This window comes from Rhinatrema bivittatum, chromosome 1 (assembly GCF_901001135.1).
Source record: "Rhinatrema bivittatum chromosome 1, aRhiBiv1.1, whole genome shotgun sequence".
In the NCBI taxonomy this organism is placed as follows: Eukaryota; Metazoa; Chordata; class Amphibia; order Gymnophiona; family Rhinatrematidae; genus Rhinatrema; species Rhinatrema bivittatum.
In genome coordinates this window covers 832462223-832479273 of record NC_042615.1, presented here as the reverse complement: position 1 = coordinate 832479273, position 17051 = coordinate 832462223, and the positions used below count along the sequence as shown (strand labels likewise).

Genomic DNA, 17051 nt, shown 5'->3' with positions numbered 1-17051 from the left:
TGATTTACTGTGCCGAATGGCGCTGGGGGCCCATCATCTATTTCCCACCTGCTAAATACAAAAGTGGCTAGTCCAGAATTCACACTTTCCTAAAACCAGACTGATAATTATCAAGTACCCCATTATCCCTCAGCTAATCTTCCAGTTGTGCCAGTTCCCAAATTTCTACTGTTACTAACATTTCTGTGCAACACTCAACATGTGCAGCAGTGTACAAACAACACACAAGAGACATTCCCAGCTCTATAGAGCTCACATTCTAATCAAGACAAATAAACAGCTCGACAGCCAATTAATAAAATTAGTTAATGAGCCTGAAGGCAGACTAACAGGCTTAAAATGTAAAAGCAGCCTCAAAAAGGTGGGTTTTCAGATGGGATTTAAACAAGGTGTGTGAGGGAGCATGAGGCACCAGCTCAGGAAGTCAGGTGGAAAGCACGGTCTGGAATTGTTGGTAGAGGAGAAGGGCACAGATAGGAGTGGAATGCACAAGGAAGAGGGTAGAGAGAGATAAAAGAGGAAAGTGAGGAGCTGCAGAGTGAAGGTACTTGTAGGTAAGTAAGAGGAGCTTGAACTGTATGTGACAGAAGACAGGGAGCCACTGCAGTCACTTCAGAAGAGGGGTTATGTGAGCATAGGGACTGTGGTGAAAGATAAGTCGTGCAGCTGAATTTAGGACAGATTGTAGGGAGAGAGATGGATCACTGGGAGACCTGTGAGGAGCAGGATGTAATAGTGTAAGAGGAGGAGATGAGAGAGAGGAAAGGGTTCTGGTATGGGTGCAGTGACTTTGGTGAAAGATAAGTCGTGCAGCTGAATTTAGGACAGATTGCAGGGAGAGAGATGGATCACTGGGAGACCTGTGAGGAGCAGGATGTAATAGTGTAAGCAGGAGGAGATGAGAGAGAGGAAAGGGTTCTGGTATGGGTGCAGTGACTTTGGTGAAAGATAAGTCATGCAGCTGAATTTAGGACAGATTGCAGGGAGAGAGATGGATCACTGGGAGACCTGTGAGGAGCAGGGTGTAATAGTGTAAGAGGGAGGAGATGAGAGAGAGGAAAGGGTTCTGGTATGGGTGCAGTGACTTTGGTGAAAGATAAGTCATGCAGCTGAATTTAGGACAGATTGCAGGGAGAGAGATGGATCACTGGGAGACCTGTGAGGAGCAGGATGTAATAGTGTAAGAGGAGGAGATGAGAGAGAGGAAAGGGTTCTGGTATGGGTGCAGTGACTTTGGTGAAAGATAAGTCGTGCAGCTGAATTTAGGACAGATTGCAGGGAGAGAGATGGATCACTGGGAGACCTGTGAGGAGCAGGATGTAATAGTGTAAGCAGGAGGAGATGAGAGAGAGGAAAGGGTTCTGGTATGGGTGCAGTGACATTGGTGAAAGATAAGTTGTGCAGCTGAATTTAGGACAGATTGCAGGGAGAGAGATGGATCACTGGGAGACCTGTGAGGAGCAGGATGCAATAGTGTAAGCAGGAGGAGATGAGAGAGTGGAAAGGGTTCTGGTATGGGTGTAGTGACTTCGGTGAAAGATAAGTCATGCAGCTGAATTTAGGACAGATTGCAGGGAGAGAGATGGATCACTGGGAGACCTGTGAGGAGCAGGATGTAATAGTGTAAGCAGGAGGAGATGAGAGAGAGGAAAGGGTTCTGGTATGGGTGCAGTGACTTTGGTGAAAGATAAGTCGTGCAGCTGAATTTAGGACAGATTGCAGGGAGAGAGAAGGATCACTGGGAGACCTGTGAGGAGCAGGGTGTAATAGTGTAAGCAGGAGGAGATGAGAGAGAGGAAAGGGTTCTGGTATGGGTGCAGTGACTTTGGTGAAAGATAAGTCGTGCAGCTGAATTTAGGACAGATTGCAGGGAGAGAGATGGGTCACTGGGAGACCTGTGAGGAGCAGGGTGTAATAGTGTAAGAGGAGGAGATGAGAGAGAGGAAAGGGTTCTGGTATGGGTGCAGTGACTTTGGTGAAAGATAAGTCGTGCAGCTGAATTTAGGACAGATTGTAGGGAGAGAGATGGATCACTGGGAGACCTGTGAGGAGCAGGATGTAATAGTGTAAGAAGGAGGAGATGAGAGAGAGGAAAGGGTTCTGGTATGGGTGCAGTGACTTTGGTGAAAGATAAGTCATGCAGCTGAATTTAGGACAGATTGCAGGGAGAGAGATGGGTCACTGGGAGACCTGTGAGGAGCAGGATGTAATAGTGTAAGAGGGGGAGATGAGAGAGTGGAAAGGGTTCTGGTATGGGTGCAGTGACTTTGGTGAAAGATAAGTCATGCAGCTGAATTTAGGACAGATTGCAGGGAGAGAGATGGATCACTGGGAGACCTGTGAGGAGCAGGATGTAATAGTGTAAGCAGGAGGAGATGAGAGAGAGGAAAGGGTTCTGGTATGGGTGTAGTGACTTTGGTGAAAGATAAGTCATGCAGCTGAATTTAGGACAGATTGCAGGGAGAGAGATGGGTCACTGGGAGACCTGTGAGGAGCAGGATGTAATAGTGTAAGAGGGAGGAGATGAGAGAGAGGAAAGGGTTCTGGTATGGGTGCAGTGACTTTGGTGAAAGATAAGTCGTGCAGCTGAATTTAGGACAGATTGCAGGGAGAGAGATGGATCACTGGGAGACCTGTGAGGAGCAGGATGTAATAGTGTAAGAGGAGGAGATGAGAGAGTGGAAAGGGTTCTGGTATGTGTGCAGTGACTTTGGTGAAAGATAAGTCATGCAGCTGAATTTAGCACAGATTGCAGGGAGAGAGATGGATCACTGGGAGACCTGTGAGGAGCAGGATGTAATAGTGTAAGCAGGAGATGAGAGAGTGGAAAGGGTTCTGGTATGGGTGCAGTGACTTTGGTGAAAGATAAGTCGTGCAGCTGAATTTAGGACAGATTGCAGGGAGAGAGATGGATCACTGGGAGACCTGTGAGGAGCAGGATGTAATAGTGTAAGAGGAGGAGATGAGAGAGTGGAAAGGGTTCTGGTATGTGTGCAGTGACTTTGGTGAAAGATAAGTCATGCAGCTGAATTTAGCACAGATTGCAGGGAGAGAGATGGATCACTGGGAGACCTGTGAGGAGCAGGATGTAATAGTGTAAGCAGGAGGAGATGAGAGAGAGGAAAGGGTTCTGGTATGGGTGCAGTGACTTTGGTGAAAGATAAGTCGTGCAGCTGAATTTAGGACAGATTGCAGGGAGAGAGATGGATCACTGGGAGACCTGTGAGGAGCAGGATGTAATAGTGTAAGAGGAGAAGATGAGAGAGAGGAAAGGGTTCTGGTATGGGTGCAGTGACTTTGGTGAAAGATAAGTCATGCAGCTGAATTTAGGACAGATTGCAGGGAGAGAGATGGATCACTGGGAGACCTGTGAGGAGCAGGATGTAATAGTGTAAGCAGGAGGAGATGAGAGAGAGGAAAGGGTTCTGGTATGGGTGCAGTGACTTTGGTGAAAGATAAGTCGTGCAGCTGAATTTAGGACAGATTGCAGGGAGAGAGATGGGTCACTGGGAGACCTTTGAGGAGCAGGGTGTAATAGTGTAAGAGGGAGGAGATGAGAGAGAGGAAAGGGTTCTGGTATGGGTGCAGTGACTTTGGTGAAAGATAAGTCGTGCAGCTGAATTTAGGACAGATTGCAGGGAGAGAGATGGATCACTGGGAGACCTGTGAGGAGCAGGATGTAATAGTGTAAGCAGGAGGAGATGAGAGAGTGAATAGTGTATTCAAAATTGGAGGGACGGATTTCTCTAATAGTTTGCCTAATGTAGGTAAATTTGTGATGGAACAAAATCTTATCACATCAGCCTCAAGCAGATCAGGGTCTTTCAATACTGGGTGAAGGACTCCTCTTTTAAACATTTCAGGTAGGCTCTCTTCTGCAAGTAACTTGTTTACTGTCTGAGTGACAAATCCTTGATCTCGCTGCCTGCATGCAAACTGCACACAGGTCTAGCTGACAGTAAATAGATTTCATTTCAGGCACATTTTTCGAAGCTGTAAATCTACACTGGGTGGAAGGAGAAGTACTTATCGCAATCAATGATTCATTTTCAAAATGTTCTTCCATTGCTGGTAATCCTCATGGTAAGTTATCGACTTTCCTTTGAAAGTAGCTTGCTAGTACTTCACAATCAGAGTCCAAGCAATTGCTCCAGACAAGCTTTTTCAACAGATCCTTAACCTGATAGAACAGTTCCCCAGGCTGATTCACAGCAGTTTTAATTGGCTCTGAATTGTACTTTTGCCTGGCCTGCTGGACACTTTTTTCTATAGATTTCCACTAACGTTTGATGATTCGTGTAATAATAGCCTACATTTTCTCCATTGCCTCTCAGCTTTCGATGGAGCCCCTGCCTCTCTATTCCTAAATCATTACCTGAAACAGCGGGCCCTTGAAAAACATATTCCCCCTGCTCCCCCGTTGTAAAAGAACCTGTAGTGCTACAAGGGTTTCGGGGAGTGACATCTAATATTCCCCTTCCATCACCAGCTTAACTACTGAATTACAGCCTCCTACGGGGACGGAGCTGGGTTGGTTAGTTCGATGCCCCCCCACCGTGGCCAACCAAAACGTGTCCAGTTCTGCAGGCCATATCTGCAAGGGGATGTAGAAAGGCTGAGGTGGGCCAAATAAGGGGCAGAATGATGCGGGTGCGATATGAAATGCCGTATGTACATCCTAGAGGAGAGGAGAGGAGAGGCGGGGAGGGTGGGATCCATAGCGGAAAGAATGGCCTAGAATAAGAGATCACAGCCTGAGGCTGCAAAGGTAGACTCAGCAGCAACACTGCAAAATATTTCTATACAGAAAGGGCAGAGGATGCACAGAGGGGGTCTCTCGAGGGATAGAGCGGTGACAGGCGTGTGCTGATGTGAGGCGAAAGCTAGAGATCAGCTGGGGCCTGTGGCATTGCAGCAGGAGTGGAACGGGGCAGACTGGATGGGCCTTCCGGTTCTTTTCGCTTCATTTTCTCTGATTTTATAAATTCAGATGAGGCAAGTGAGTTCAAGAGATTAGAGGAGGCCCTTAGGCAGCAGGCGAAGACGGTGAAGCTTTCTGAGGTGTTACCTGCAAATGGGAAGTGGATAACATCAGTCGCTAGCTTACATTCCTTCACAGCACGTCCCACCTGTAACGTTTCCATCTTCCTTGAATTCAGAAGCAGACAGCTTTCTTTCAGCCAGACTGCCAACATACAATCGTTTAAACTGTGCCAAAACAGTTTCTGGATCCTTACCCAAAGTTACCAGAATTTGCATATCATCTGCATATGTAAATGAGACAAATCTAAGTGATCGCTTAAAGACGAATTTTATAAGCTCGACACACACCGAAATTAGGGGCTGCCCGAAGAACTGGGGCTCACGTGCTGACTGTATTTTTAAAAAGTGCCCATATACACGTGTGAATGCCACAGCGTGCACATCTCAAACGTTTTCCAATAAGGGGCGTGGCATGGGCATTTCGCTGCCTGGCCAAGAGACGTGCGTCTATGTATTTATGTGCCCTGCAAGATAACTTTACTCCTGCTATGAAATGAAAGGACTGAAGATTTTAAAGGGTCTGGGATAACTGGGGGGAGCATAGGCTATCAACCCCGGGGCGGGGTTGGAGGATTTAGCTGGGTGAACGGCTGGATGAGCTGGTAAACTGGGAACGGCATGGGCGGTAGAAGCAGGATTTGCATGCCCATGCGTGCTCCCACTTAAAATTAGGTGCAGATGGGCAAGCAGCCAGGCTATTTTATAACATGCGCATACACACACACACACGCAAGTTATAAAATAGCTGCGTCGTTGAGCACGGGCTGACACACACACACAAATATGCACCTGCACACCAGTTTGAAAGACACCGTCCCTATGTTCCCTAAAGGGGACAATTACATATTGAATAAAATAGGGGAGAATGAAGAATCCCTGTGGAACTCCATAGTTCATCTTACGCACATGTGAGTATGACCCCTGAAAGTTCACCAACTGTGTCCTGTCCTGCAGAAAACTCTTTATCCAACTCAAGACTCTTACATTTGGTGGCTCACGGGATGGCCTCTTGAGCCACCGCCCTCACCTCAGACATCACCGGCCTCTTCCTGCGGCAAGAACACTGCCACTAGACAAATGACACCGAGAGTGGCGCCTGGATGCCACCATACTCTGGCTCCTTCCTGAGGCCTCCCCATGTGCACATAAACGTGCAGCAATACTTCAAAGGTCTGCGGTGGAAAAGTCCCTGCAGCACACTTTGATGATATCCGCAGGCTCTCCCTGTTTAAGGTGTTCCCAGGCAACCCATCAACGCCTCAGCAACACGTCTCCTACCTGGTGCACTCTGTGTTGCTTTCACATTCAGCTGTTTCTGTGATCCTGTGTTTCAGTATTCCTGCAACCAACCTTGCCCTGCCATCTCATCTAGCCTTATCGCACCCACCTAGTCCCATCCAGTGTCATAAGAACATAAGAACATGCCATACTGAGTCAGACCAAGGGTCCATAAAGCCCAGCATCCTGTTTCCAACAGTGGCCAATCCTGGCCATAAGAACCTGGCAAGTACCCAAAAACTAAGTCTATTCCATATTACCGTTGCTAGTAATAGCAGTGGCTATTCTCTAAGTCAACTTAATTAATAGCAAGTAATGGACTTCTCCTCCAAGAACTTATCCAATCCTTTTTTAAACCCAGCTACACTAACTGCACTAACCACATCCTCTGGCAACAAATTCCAGAGTTTAATTGTGCGTTGAGTGAAAAAGAACTTTCTCCGATTAGTTTTAAATGTGCCCCATGCTAACTTCATGGAGTGCCCCCTAGTCTTTCTATTACCCGAAAGACTAAATAACAGATTCACATCTACCTGTTCTAGACCTCTCATGATTTTAAACACCTCTATCATATCCCCCCTCAGTCGTCTCTTCTCCAAGCTGAAAAGTCCTAACCTCTTTAGTCTTTCCTCATAGGGGAGTTGTTCCATTCCCTTTATCATTTTGGTAGCCCTTCTCTGTACCTTCTCCATCACAATTATATCTTTTTTGAGATGCGGCGATCAGAATTGTACACAGTATTCAAGGTGTGGTCTCACCATGGAGCGATACAGAGGCATTATGACATTTTCCGTTTTATTCATCATTCCTTTTCTAATAATTCCCAACATTCTGTTTGCTTTTTTGACTGCTGCAGCACACTGAGCTGACGATTTCAATGTATTATCCACTATGATGCCTAGATCTCTTTCTTGGGTGGTAGCTCCTAATATGGAACCTAACATTGTGTAACTATAGCATGGGTTATTTTTCCCTATATGCATCACCTTGCACTTATCCACATTAAATTTCATCTGCCATTTGGATGCCCAATCTTCCAGTCTCACAAGGTCTTCCTGCAATTTATCACAATCCACTTGTGATGTAACTACTCTGAATAATTTTGTATCATCTGCAAATCTGATTACCTCACTCATCGTATTCCTTTCCAGATCATTTATATATATATTGAAAAGCACCGGTCCAAGTACAGATCCCTGAGGCACTCCACTGTCTACCCTTTTCCACTGAGAAAATTGTCCATTTAATCCTACTCTCTGTTTCCTGTCTTTTAACCAGTTTGTAATCCATGAAAGGACATCACCTCCTATCCCATGACTTTTTACTTTTCCTAGAAGCCTCTCATGAGGAACTTTGTCAAATAACTTCTGAAAATCCAAATACACTACATCTACCAGTTACCTTTATCCACATGTTTATTAACTCCTTCAAAGAAAATGAAGCAGATTTGTGAGGCAAGACTTGCCTTGGGTAAAGCCATGCTGACTTTGTTCCATTAAACCATGTCTTTCTGTATGTTCTGTGATTTTGATTTTTAGAACACTTTCCACTATTTTTCCTTTCACTGAAGTCAGGCTAACTGTCTGTAGTTTCCAGGATCGCCACTGGAGCCCTTTTTAAATATTGGGGTTACATTAGCCACCCTCCAGTCTTCAGGTACAATGGATGATTTTTACTAATAGATCTGAAATTTCATTTTTTAGATCCTTCTGAATCCTGGGGTGTATACCATCTGGTCCAGGTGATTTACTACTCTTCAGTTTGTCAATCAGGCCTACCACATCTTCTAGGTTCACCATGATTTGGTTCAGTCCATATGAATCATTATGTGTCTTCATCCATCCTTGCCCTGTTCTCCTGGTACTGATCTCTTGCCTTGGACCTGATTACACTTGCTTGCTACCTGCCCCAACCATTGGCCTGTTCCCTGGATCTCAGTTCTGCTGCCTGTCCTGACACTGGTATGACCTTGCACACTTACTCTCGCTACCGCCCTAAGGACACATCTAAGTCCTGCCAGCCACCAGAACCCAAGAGTTCAAACTGCGGGGTAGTTGGCTGGTATAGGTGAAGCTCCAGTTTGTCCCACTTCAAGGTGCACTCGCTATCTGTTGGTGCACGCCACAGCAATAAGAGCTCACTTCAGTGCCACTCATCACAGTTTGCTGAGGCCATGAGCTCGGCAGACTCATCCCAGGCCCTCACCATTGCGGAATTAGCTCACCAGCTAAAACAGCAAGACCAATGGCCAATTTTCTGCAAGGTATGGCTGCCTGTCCAGCTCCCATGTCACCTGCTCCAGCACCTCTAGTACAGCCTGCTACTCCCATGCTTCATCTGCCTCTGTCTCCAAGGTATGATGGGGATTCCACCAAGTATAGAGGCTTCTTGAATCAATGCCTGTTACAATTTGAATTGCAAGCACCCCTCTTTCCATCTGATCAGGAAAAGGTTACATATATCTTGTCCCTTGCTTGGGATTCACCCTTCTGGGAGAGAGATGATCCACTCCTAGGAAATCTGAACAACGTCCTGCAAGAGTTCCGCATGATTTTTTTATGAGCACGGTCACACATTTTCAATGGTATCTGAGCTTCTTCAGATTCAACAAGTCTCACAGTTGGTAGGGGAGTTTGCGGTTCATTTTGCATGCTGGCATTTTAATTCCAATGGGGCACTGACACATTAAATGGCAAGGGCTGTCAGAATGTATCAATGATGAGCTGGTCCCCTGGGATCTTCCTGACACCTTGGAGGAGTTAATCAGTCTGGCCATATCAACCTCAGATATCATGAATGGGCTGAAGAGAGGGGCTTGGCTCATCGTCCCATGCACCTCGTCTCTAGTTTCCAGTGCCCAGTGCTATCCAGGTCACCTCCAGAGCTGGGACTGTCACAGGAGGCATCCATGCAGGTGGAGCACTTCAGGTTGTCCCTTGAGGAGAAGCAGAGATGCTAATGCCTCAACTTGTGCCTATATTGTTCCACCACTGGGCACTTTGCGAATCATTGCCCAGCCAAGCTGGGAAACTCCAGGACCTAGATCTGCTGGGAGAGGCCACCCCAGGTGGACCATGTTCCTCTCCACAAATTCTAGTATCAGTTCATCTCTCATTCAGGAGCACCCTTATTGATACACAAGCGCTGGAGGCAGCTTCATTTATGAGTCCTTCGTGCATCAGTATGGTATCCCGATTGTCCTGTTGGACCCTCCACTGACCATCTCTTCTGTTCATGGAGAACTCCTACCTGGACAAGTCATGATGGCCTCTGTTCCACTCACTATGCAGACAGGCCTCTTGCTTGGAGGACAGATCAGCTTGTATGTGCTTCCCAAAGCGGGTACATCACTGTCATCTTAAGCCTATCTTGGTTCATGCTGCACCAGCCCCACATTGATTGGGGTACTCTACAGATCACTTGATGGAGCACCTGCTGCCATAAGAATGTCTCTCTAAGGTCTCAACTATTATGCACCTTGCCTGAGCAGACACCCCAGAGCTACCGGGTCTGCCACAGCAATACACAAGAGTATGTGAATGTCTTTAGCAAACAGCAGGTGGAGGTTCTGACTGTGCCATGGACTTGATTCCAGGGAAGGTACCACCCAGTGGAAGAGTCTACCCTCTCTCCATGCCAGAAACAGAGGCTATGTCAAAATATATCAAAGAAAATATGAACAGGGACGTTCATTTGCCCTTCTTCATCGCCTGCCGGGGCTGACTTCTTTCTTGTAGGGAAAGAGGATGGTTTACTATGCCCTTGCATCGACTACCATGGGCTGAATGCAATTACCAAGGAGAACTGGTACCCTCTTCCACGTATCACAGAGTTCTTCAACCACCTCCGAGAGCCACAGATATTTACCAAGCTTGACTTCCCGGGGGGGGGGGGGGGGGGGGGGGGGCATACAACCTAACTAGGATCCGAGAGGGCGATGAATGGAAAACCACTTTTAATATAAGGGATGAATACTATGAGTACCTGGTGATGTTTCCTCTTGGGTTATACAATGCCCCAGCGGTCTTTCAGTTTATGATCAATGAGATTTTTCAGGATCTTCTCTACTCCCATGTAGTGGTATATCTGGATGAGATCCTAGTCTTTTCAAAATCATTAAAGGAACATAAAGATCACATGAAGCAAGTCCTCCAGAGACTCTGTGAGAGCCATCTTTATGCAAAATTAGAAAAATGTACTTTCAAATAGGAAGAACTCCTGTTCCTTGAATATATCATCTCCCAACAAGGCCTACGCATGGACCCGGAGAAAGCAAAACCCATTCTGAAGTGGCCCCACCCAGTGGTCCTCAATGTCCTGGAGCGATTCCTCAGGTTTGCAAACTGTTATTGGCAATTCATTCCTGGCTACTCTGTGTTGGCTGTCCCACTTACAGCTCTAACCAAAAAGGGTTCTGATAAAAAGAAATGGACCAACAGTGCTATTCAGGCATTTAAGCAACTCAAGGAAGAATTCACCCATGACCTGTGTCTGCATTACCTAGACACTTCCAAGCCATTGATACTGGAAGTAGATGCTTTTACCTTTGGGGTACAGGCTGTGCTCTTCCAGCACAACAACCTTGAAACCCTTGTGACCTGCTCTTATTTCTCTAAAAAATGTACTTCTGCAGAGAGAAACTACACCATAGGAGATTGCAAGCTGCTAGCCATATAGGAATGGCAGCATCTGTTAGATGGGGCCAGACATCCAGTGACTATCTACAAGGATCACAAAAATCTGGACACCTGGTACATGCACAGTGACTAAATCCTTGGCAAGCCTGCTGGTCACTATTTTTCAACCGGTTTAACTTTGAACTGCGATATCACCCAGCAGAGAAAAACCGAGGGGCTGATTCCCTCTCATGCTCCTTTGATACAGAAGACCCTTGGAGCCCCCACACATTATCAAGAGGTAAAAGGAGCACTTAGGGACGACAAAGCCATCTTTGCTTCAGTATTTACTGAGGAAGATGTAAGAGATATACCCATGGGAAGCAGAAAAAACGGTAGTGATCAGTGTATCAAGGGATTCTTTATTGGAATTTGCCCGACTCTGGCCGAGTTTCGCTCATGTAGGAGCTGCCTCAGGGGCTACTGTTCCAATGGTTACTTTTCATATGTCACACTTCAATGTGGCAGCATCACAAATTATTAGTAAGAATTCTTGGTAATTCAAGTGCAGTCAGTGCCTTCGATAAGGAATCCAAAAGTGATTAATTATGTTTCTGTGTCGCATAGCTTCCCAGAGATATACCCATGCCAGAAATGATATTCAAAGGAGATGATTCAGAGGAACTGAAACAAATCTCAGTGAACTTGGAAGATGCACAAGGGTAAATCGACAAACTAAAGAGTAGCAAGTCACCTGGACCAGATGGTATACATTCCAGAGTGCTGAAAGAAAAGAGAAATGAAATTGCAGACGCTGCTATTGGAAATTTGTAAACTATCAGTAACATTATTTATGGTACCTGAAGACTGAATGGTTGCCAATGTAATGCCAGTTTTTAAAAAAGAATCTATGCCAGACAAAATGGTGCTCCTCAGATCTCCCAGTGATCCATCTCTCTCCACTGCAATTTGTCCTAAATTCAGCTGCGTGACTTATCGTCGACGTTCACCAAAGTCACTACACCCATAGAACCCTTCTCATGTCATCGCATTGGCTCTCTGTCCACTCCCTCATACAGTTCAAGCTACTCTTACTCACCAACAAGAGCTTTCACTCTGCAACTCCTCACTACTCTTATATCACCTGTCGTCCCTTATGTGAACTTGCTGCTCAGGCAAGTCACTCCTATCTATGTCCTTCTTCTCTCCTGCCCACCTCTGATGCCATGCACTGTATTCTTGGAATAGACTTCCTGAGTCAGTGCATCCTGTTCCTGCTCTGATTTATTCAAATTCAGCCTTCTAGACTAGAGGTTGCATTTAAATCTTATCCCATGATTATCCCACTCACAGCCTTACTGATTTTAACCACTTTTTTAATAAATGGAATTTCCAAAGTCTCTTTTGCCCTGAATGCTTGTCTTGCTTAGACTGTAAGCTCTGCTGAGCAGGAACTGTTTCACATGTGCTTTTTTGATCAGGACCATGTACATCGAGTAGCACTGCAGACATGATAAATAGTAGCAGCAATCATCATTCTTCTCACTTTCCCTGTCTGGGGATGTCCTGCAGCAGTCAGCTGTCACACACCCACTCCATGTCACACTAATGAGGTCCAGAAGAAAGACTTTGCCCCAAAATGTGTCTGATCTATCCACACTCTTCTTATAACATTTCACATTTAACATTCTGAAAACAGAGCATCTCTTATCTTCTTCTGCACCCTAGTGCACTGCTCCACCAGTCTCCCGTGCCTCTTCTTCCTCTTTCCTCCATATTCCCTCCACCCCCAAGGCCCACTCTGATCATCCTGGGCTCTCACTGCCAAGGACTTCCACAGTGTCCCCTGTACAATCTGCTCACCAAGGGAACTGACTTGTCTTCAGTGTCAACTTATCCAGTTCCTCCTTCTTCCAATGGCCTCTCCTTACACCCCTTCAGTCAGGACTCTTTCCGCTCAGCCCTAGCTTGTCTCCTCAATCCATATCTTCTTTGTTGGCCCCATCACTGGATCACAGCCTACCCACTCCCTCTGTCTCCACATCTGAATGCCATCAATAGATGTATCTCCTCAGAGAGCCATTTGATTTGCTCCATAAAGACCACCACTTCCTCTGGGGTCTCCCATTCAACTTCCCTGTCTCTTTCTCACATCTCTTGGTCAATAATCATCTCATGGTAAGCTCTTGGGAGCAGGAGATCCACTAGCCTACGGTAGGTGTCTGGTTTATGTTTATCCCTCCTTGTGACCGCATGCTCAGATAGCTCTCTTAGTACAGCTTTGCAAGATTGTCAGCAAAATCACAAGACAACACATAACAATAACATAATCTGAGCTCATTTGTGTGGACACATGATACATACATGTTTCAGCTCAAACAGCACTTGTCTGGTCAACTCAATCCTCTTCTTGTTCACATGCTTAATAGCAACCACATTGCCCTAGGAAGAGAAAAAGACAGGTGAGGAATCCCAAGGGGATGCAGGATGGAGCCACTATCTACCCATACTACAGACATTAGAAAGCACAGCTCAGAGATCCACAGAAATAGAATATGCAAGGCCCATCCACCCGATCTCATGTTTCACCTTCACACTCTCGCATCTAAGGATCCTCTGTACTTATCCCAGGCTTTACCTCTCACACCCTTCTCAGCTAAGGATCCTTTGTGCATATCTTAGGCTTTACCTCTCCCTCCCTTCCTCAACTAAGGATCCTCTGTGCTTATCTCAGGCTTTACCTCTCCCTCCCTTCAACAGCTAAGGATCCTCTGTGCTTATCCAAGGCTTTACCTCTCACTCCCCCACAGCTAAGGATCCTCTGTGCTTATCCCAGGCTTTACCTCTCACTCCCTCACAGCTAAGGATCCTCTGTGCTTATCCCAGGCTTTACCTCTCACTCCCCCACAGCTAAGGATCCTCTGTGCTTATCCCAGGCTTTACCTCTCACTCCCCCACAGCTAAGGTTCCTCTGTGCTTATCCCAGGCTTTACCCCTCACTCCCTCACAGCTAAGGATCCTCTGTGCTTATCCCAGGCTTTACCTCTCACTCCCCCACAGCTAAGGTTCCCCTGTGCTTATCCCAGGCTTTACCTCTCACTCCCCCACAGCTAAGGTTCCTCTGTGCTTATCCCAGGCTTTACCCCTCACTCCCCCACAGCTAAGGTTCCTCTGTGCTTATCCCAGGCTTTACCCCTCACTCCCTCACAGCTAAGGATCCTCTGTGCTTATCCCAGGCTTTACCTCTCACTCCCCCACAGCTAAGGATCCTCTGTGCTTATCCCAGGCTTTACCTCTCACTCTCCCACAGCTAAGGATCCTCTGTGCTTATCCCAGGCTTTACCTCTCACTCCCTCACAGCTAAGGATCCTCTGTGCTTATCCCAGGCTTTACCCCTCACTCCCCCACAGCTAAGGATCCTCTGTGCTTATCCCAGGCTTTACCTCTCACTCCCCCACAGCTAAGGTTCCTCTGTGCTTATCCCAGGCTTTACCCCTCACTCCCCCACAGCTAAGGATCCTCTGTGCTTATCCCAGGCTTTACCCCTCACTCCCTCACAGCTAAGGATCCTCTGTGCTTATCCCAGGCTTTACCTCTCACTCCCTCACAGCTAAGGATCCTCTGTGCTTATCCCAGGCTTTACCCCTCACTCCCTCACAGCTAAGGATCCTCTGTGCTTATCCCAGGCTTTACCTCTCACTCCCTCACAGCTAAGGATCCTCTGTGCTTATCTCAGGCTTTACCTCTCACTCCCCCACAGCTAAGGATCCTCTGTGCTTATCCCATGCTTTACCTCTCACTCCCCCACAGCTAAGGATCCTCTGTGCTTATCCCAGGCTTTATCCCTCACTCCTCCACAGCTAAGGATCCTCTGTGCTTATCCCATGCTTTACCTCTCACTCCCTCACAGCTAAGGATCCTCTGTGCTTATCCCAGGCTTTACCCCTCACTCCTCCACAGCTAAGGATCCTCTGTGCTTATCCCAGGCTTTACCCCTCACTCCCTCACAGCTAAGGATCCTCTGTGCTTATCCCAGGCTTTACCCCTCACTCCCTCACAGCTAAGGTTCCTCTGTGCTTATCCCAGGCTTTACCTCTCACTCCCTCACAGCTAAGGATCCTCTGTGCTTATCCCAGGCTTTACCCCTCACTCCCTCACAGCTAAGGATACTCTGTGCTTATCCCAGGCTTTACCCCTCACTCCCTCACAGCTAAGGATCCTCTGTGCTTATCCCAGGCTTTACCTCTCACTCTCCCACAGCTAAGGATCCTCTGTGCTTATCCCAGGCTTTACCTCTCACACCCTTCTCAGCTAAGGTTCCTCTGTGCTTATCTCAGGCTTTACCTCTCACACCCTTCTCAGCTAAGGATCCTCTGTGCTTATCCAAGGCTTTACCTCTCACTCTCCCACAGCTAAGGTTCCTCTGTGCTTATCTCAGGCTTTACCTCTCACACCCTTCTCAGCTAAGGTTCCTCTGTGCTTCTCCCAGGCTTTACCTCTCCCTCCCTTCAACAGCTAAGGATCCTCTGTGCTTATCCAAGGCTTTACCTCTCACTCCCTCCCACAGCTAAGGATCCTCTGTGCTTATCCAAGGCTTTACCTCTCACTCCCTCACAGCTAAGGATCCTCTGTGCTTATCCCAGGCTTTACCTCTCACTCTCCCACAGCTAAGGATCCTCTGTGCTTATCCCAGGCTTTACCCCTCACTCCCCCACAGCTAAGGATCCTCTGTGCTTATCCCAGGCTTTACCTCTTCCTCCCTTCAACAGCTAAGGATCTTCTGTGCTTATCCAAGGCTTTACCTCTTCCTCCCTTCAACAGCTAAGGATCCTCTGTGCTTATCCCAGGCTTTACCCCTCACTCTCTCTCACAGCTAAGGATCCTCTGTGCTTATCCCAGGCTTTACCTCTCACTCCCCCACAGCTAAGGATCCTCTGTGCTTATCCCAGGCTTTACCCCTCACTCCCCCACAGCTAAGGTTCCTCTGTGCTTATCCCAGGCTTTACCTCTTCCTCCCTTCAACAGCTAAGGATCCTCCGTGCTTATCCCAGGCTTTACCCCTCACTCCCTCACAGCTAAGGATCTTCTGTGCTTATCCAAGGCTTTACCTCTCACTCCCTCCCACAGCTAAGGATCCTCTGTGCTTATCCCAGGCTTTACCTCTCACTCCCTCACAGCTAAGGATCCTCTGTGCTTATCCCAGGCTTTACCTCTCACTCCTCCACAGCTAAGGATCCTCTGTGCTTATCCCAGGCTTTACCTCTCACTCCCTCACAGCTAAGGACCCTCTGTGCTTATCCCAGGCTTTACCTCTCACACCCTTCTCAGCTAAGGTTCCTCTGTGCTTATCCCAGGCTTTACCCCTCACTCCCCCACAGCTAAGGATCCTCTGTGCTTATCCCAGGCTTTACCCCTCACTCCCTCACAGCTAAGGATCCTCTGTGCTTATCCCAGGCTTTACCTCTCACTCCCCCACAGCTAAGGATCCTCTGTGCTTATCCCAGGCTTTACCCCTCACTCCCCCACAGCTAAGGATCCTCTGTGCTTATCCCAGGCTTTACCCCTCACTCCCTCACAGCTAAGGATCCTCTGTGCTTATCCCAGGCTTTACCTCTTCCTCCCTTCAACAGCTAAGGATCTTCTGTGCTTATCCAAGGCTTTACCTCTTCCTCCCTTCAACAGCTAAGGTTCCTCTGTGCTTATCCCAGGCTTTACCTCTTCCTCCCTTCAACAGCTAAGGATCTTCTGTGCTTATCCAAGGCTTTACCTCTCACTCACTCCCACAGCTAAGGATCCTCTGTGCTTATCCCAGGCTTTATCCCTCACTCCCTCACAGCTAAGGATCCTCTGTGCTTATCCCAGGCTTTACCCCTCACTCCCTCACAGCTAAGGATCTTCTGTGCTTATCCAAGGCTTTACCTCTCACTCCCTCCAACAGCTAAGGATCCGCTGTGCTTATCCCTATCCCAGGCTTTACCCCTCACTCTCCCGCACACCTAAGGATTATCTGTGCTTATCTTTTTATACTGTTTTGCAACCTTGAATTCATCAGATTCTCTATGATCACCCTGAGCTATTTCTTCTGCTTGGTGTATGTCAGTATTAACCACCCCC

At 47.3% G+C, this 17051-nt stretch overlaps 1 protein-coding gene across 1 annotated transcript in view; it reads right to left on the bottom strand.

The window, feature by feature from the left end:
* Positions 1-17051, bottom strand: part of NPR2 (natriuretic peptide receptor 2) — a 393621-nt gene that overhangs the window by 91350 nt on the left and 285220 nt on the right. Inside the window, exon 10 of the mRNA XM_029583214.1 lies at positions 13302-13379. Within this exon, the coding sequence (XP_029439074.1) occupies positions 13302-13379 (78 nt within the window). The remainder of the gene's footprint in view (positions 1-13301; positions 13380-17051) is intronic.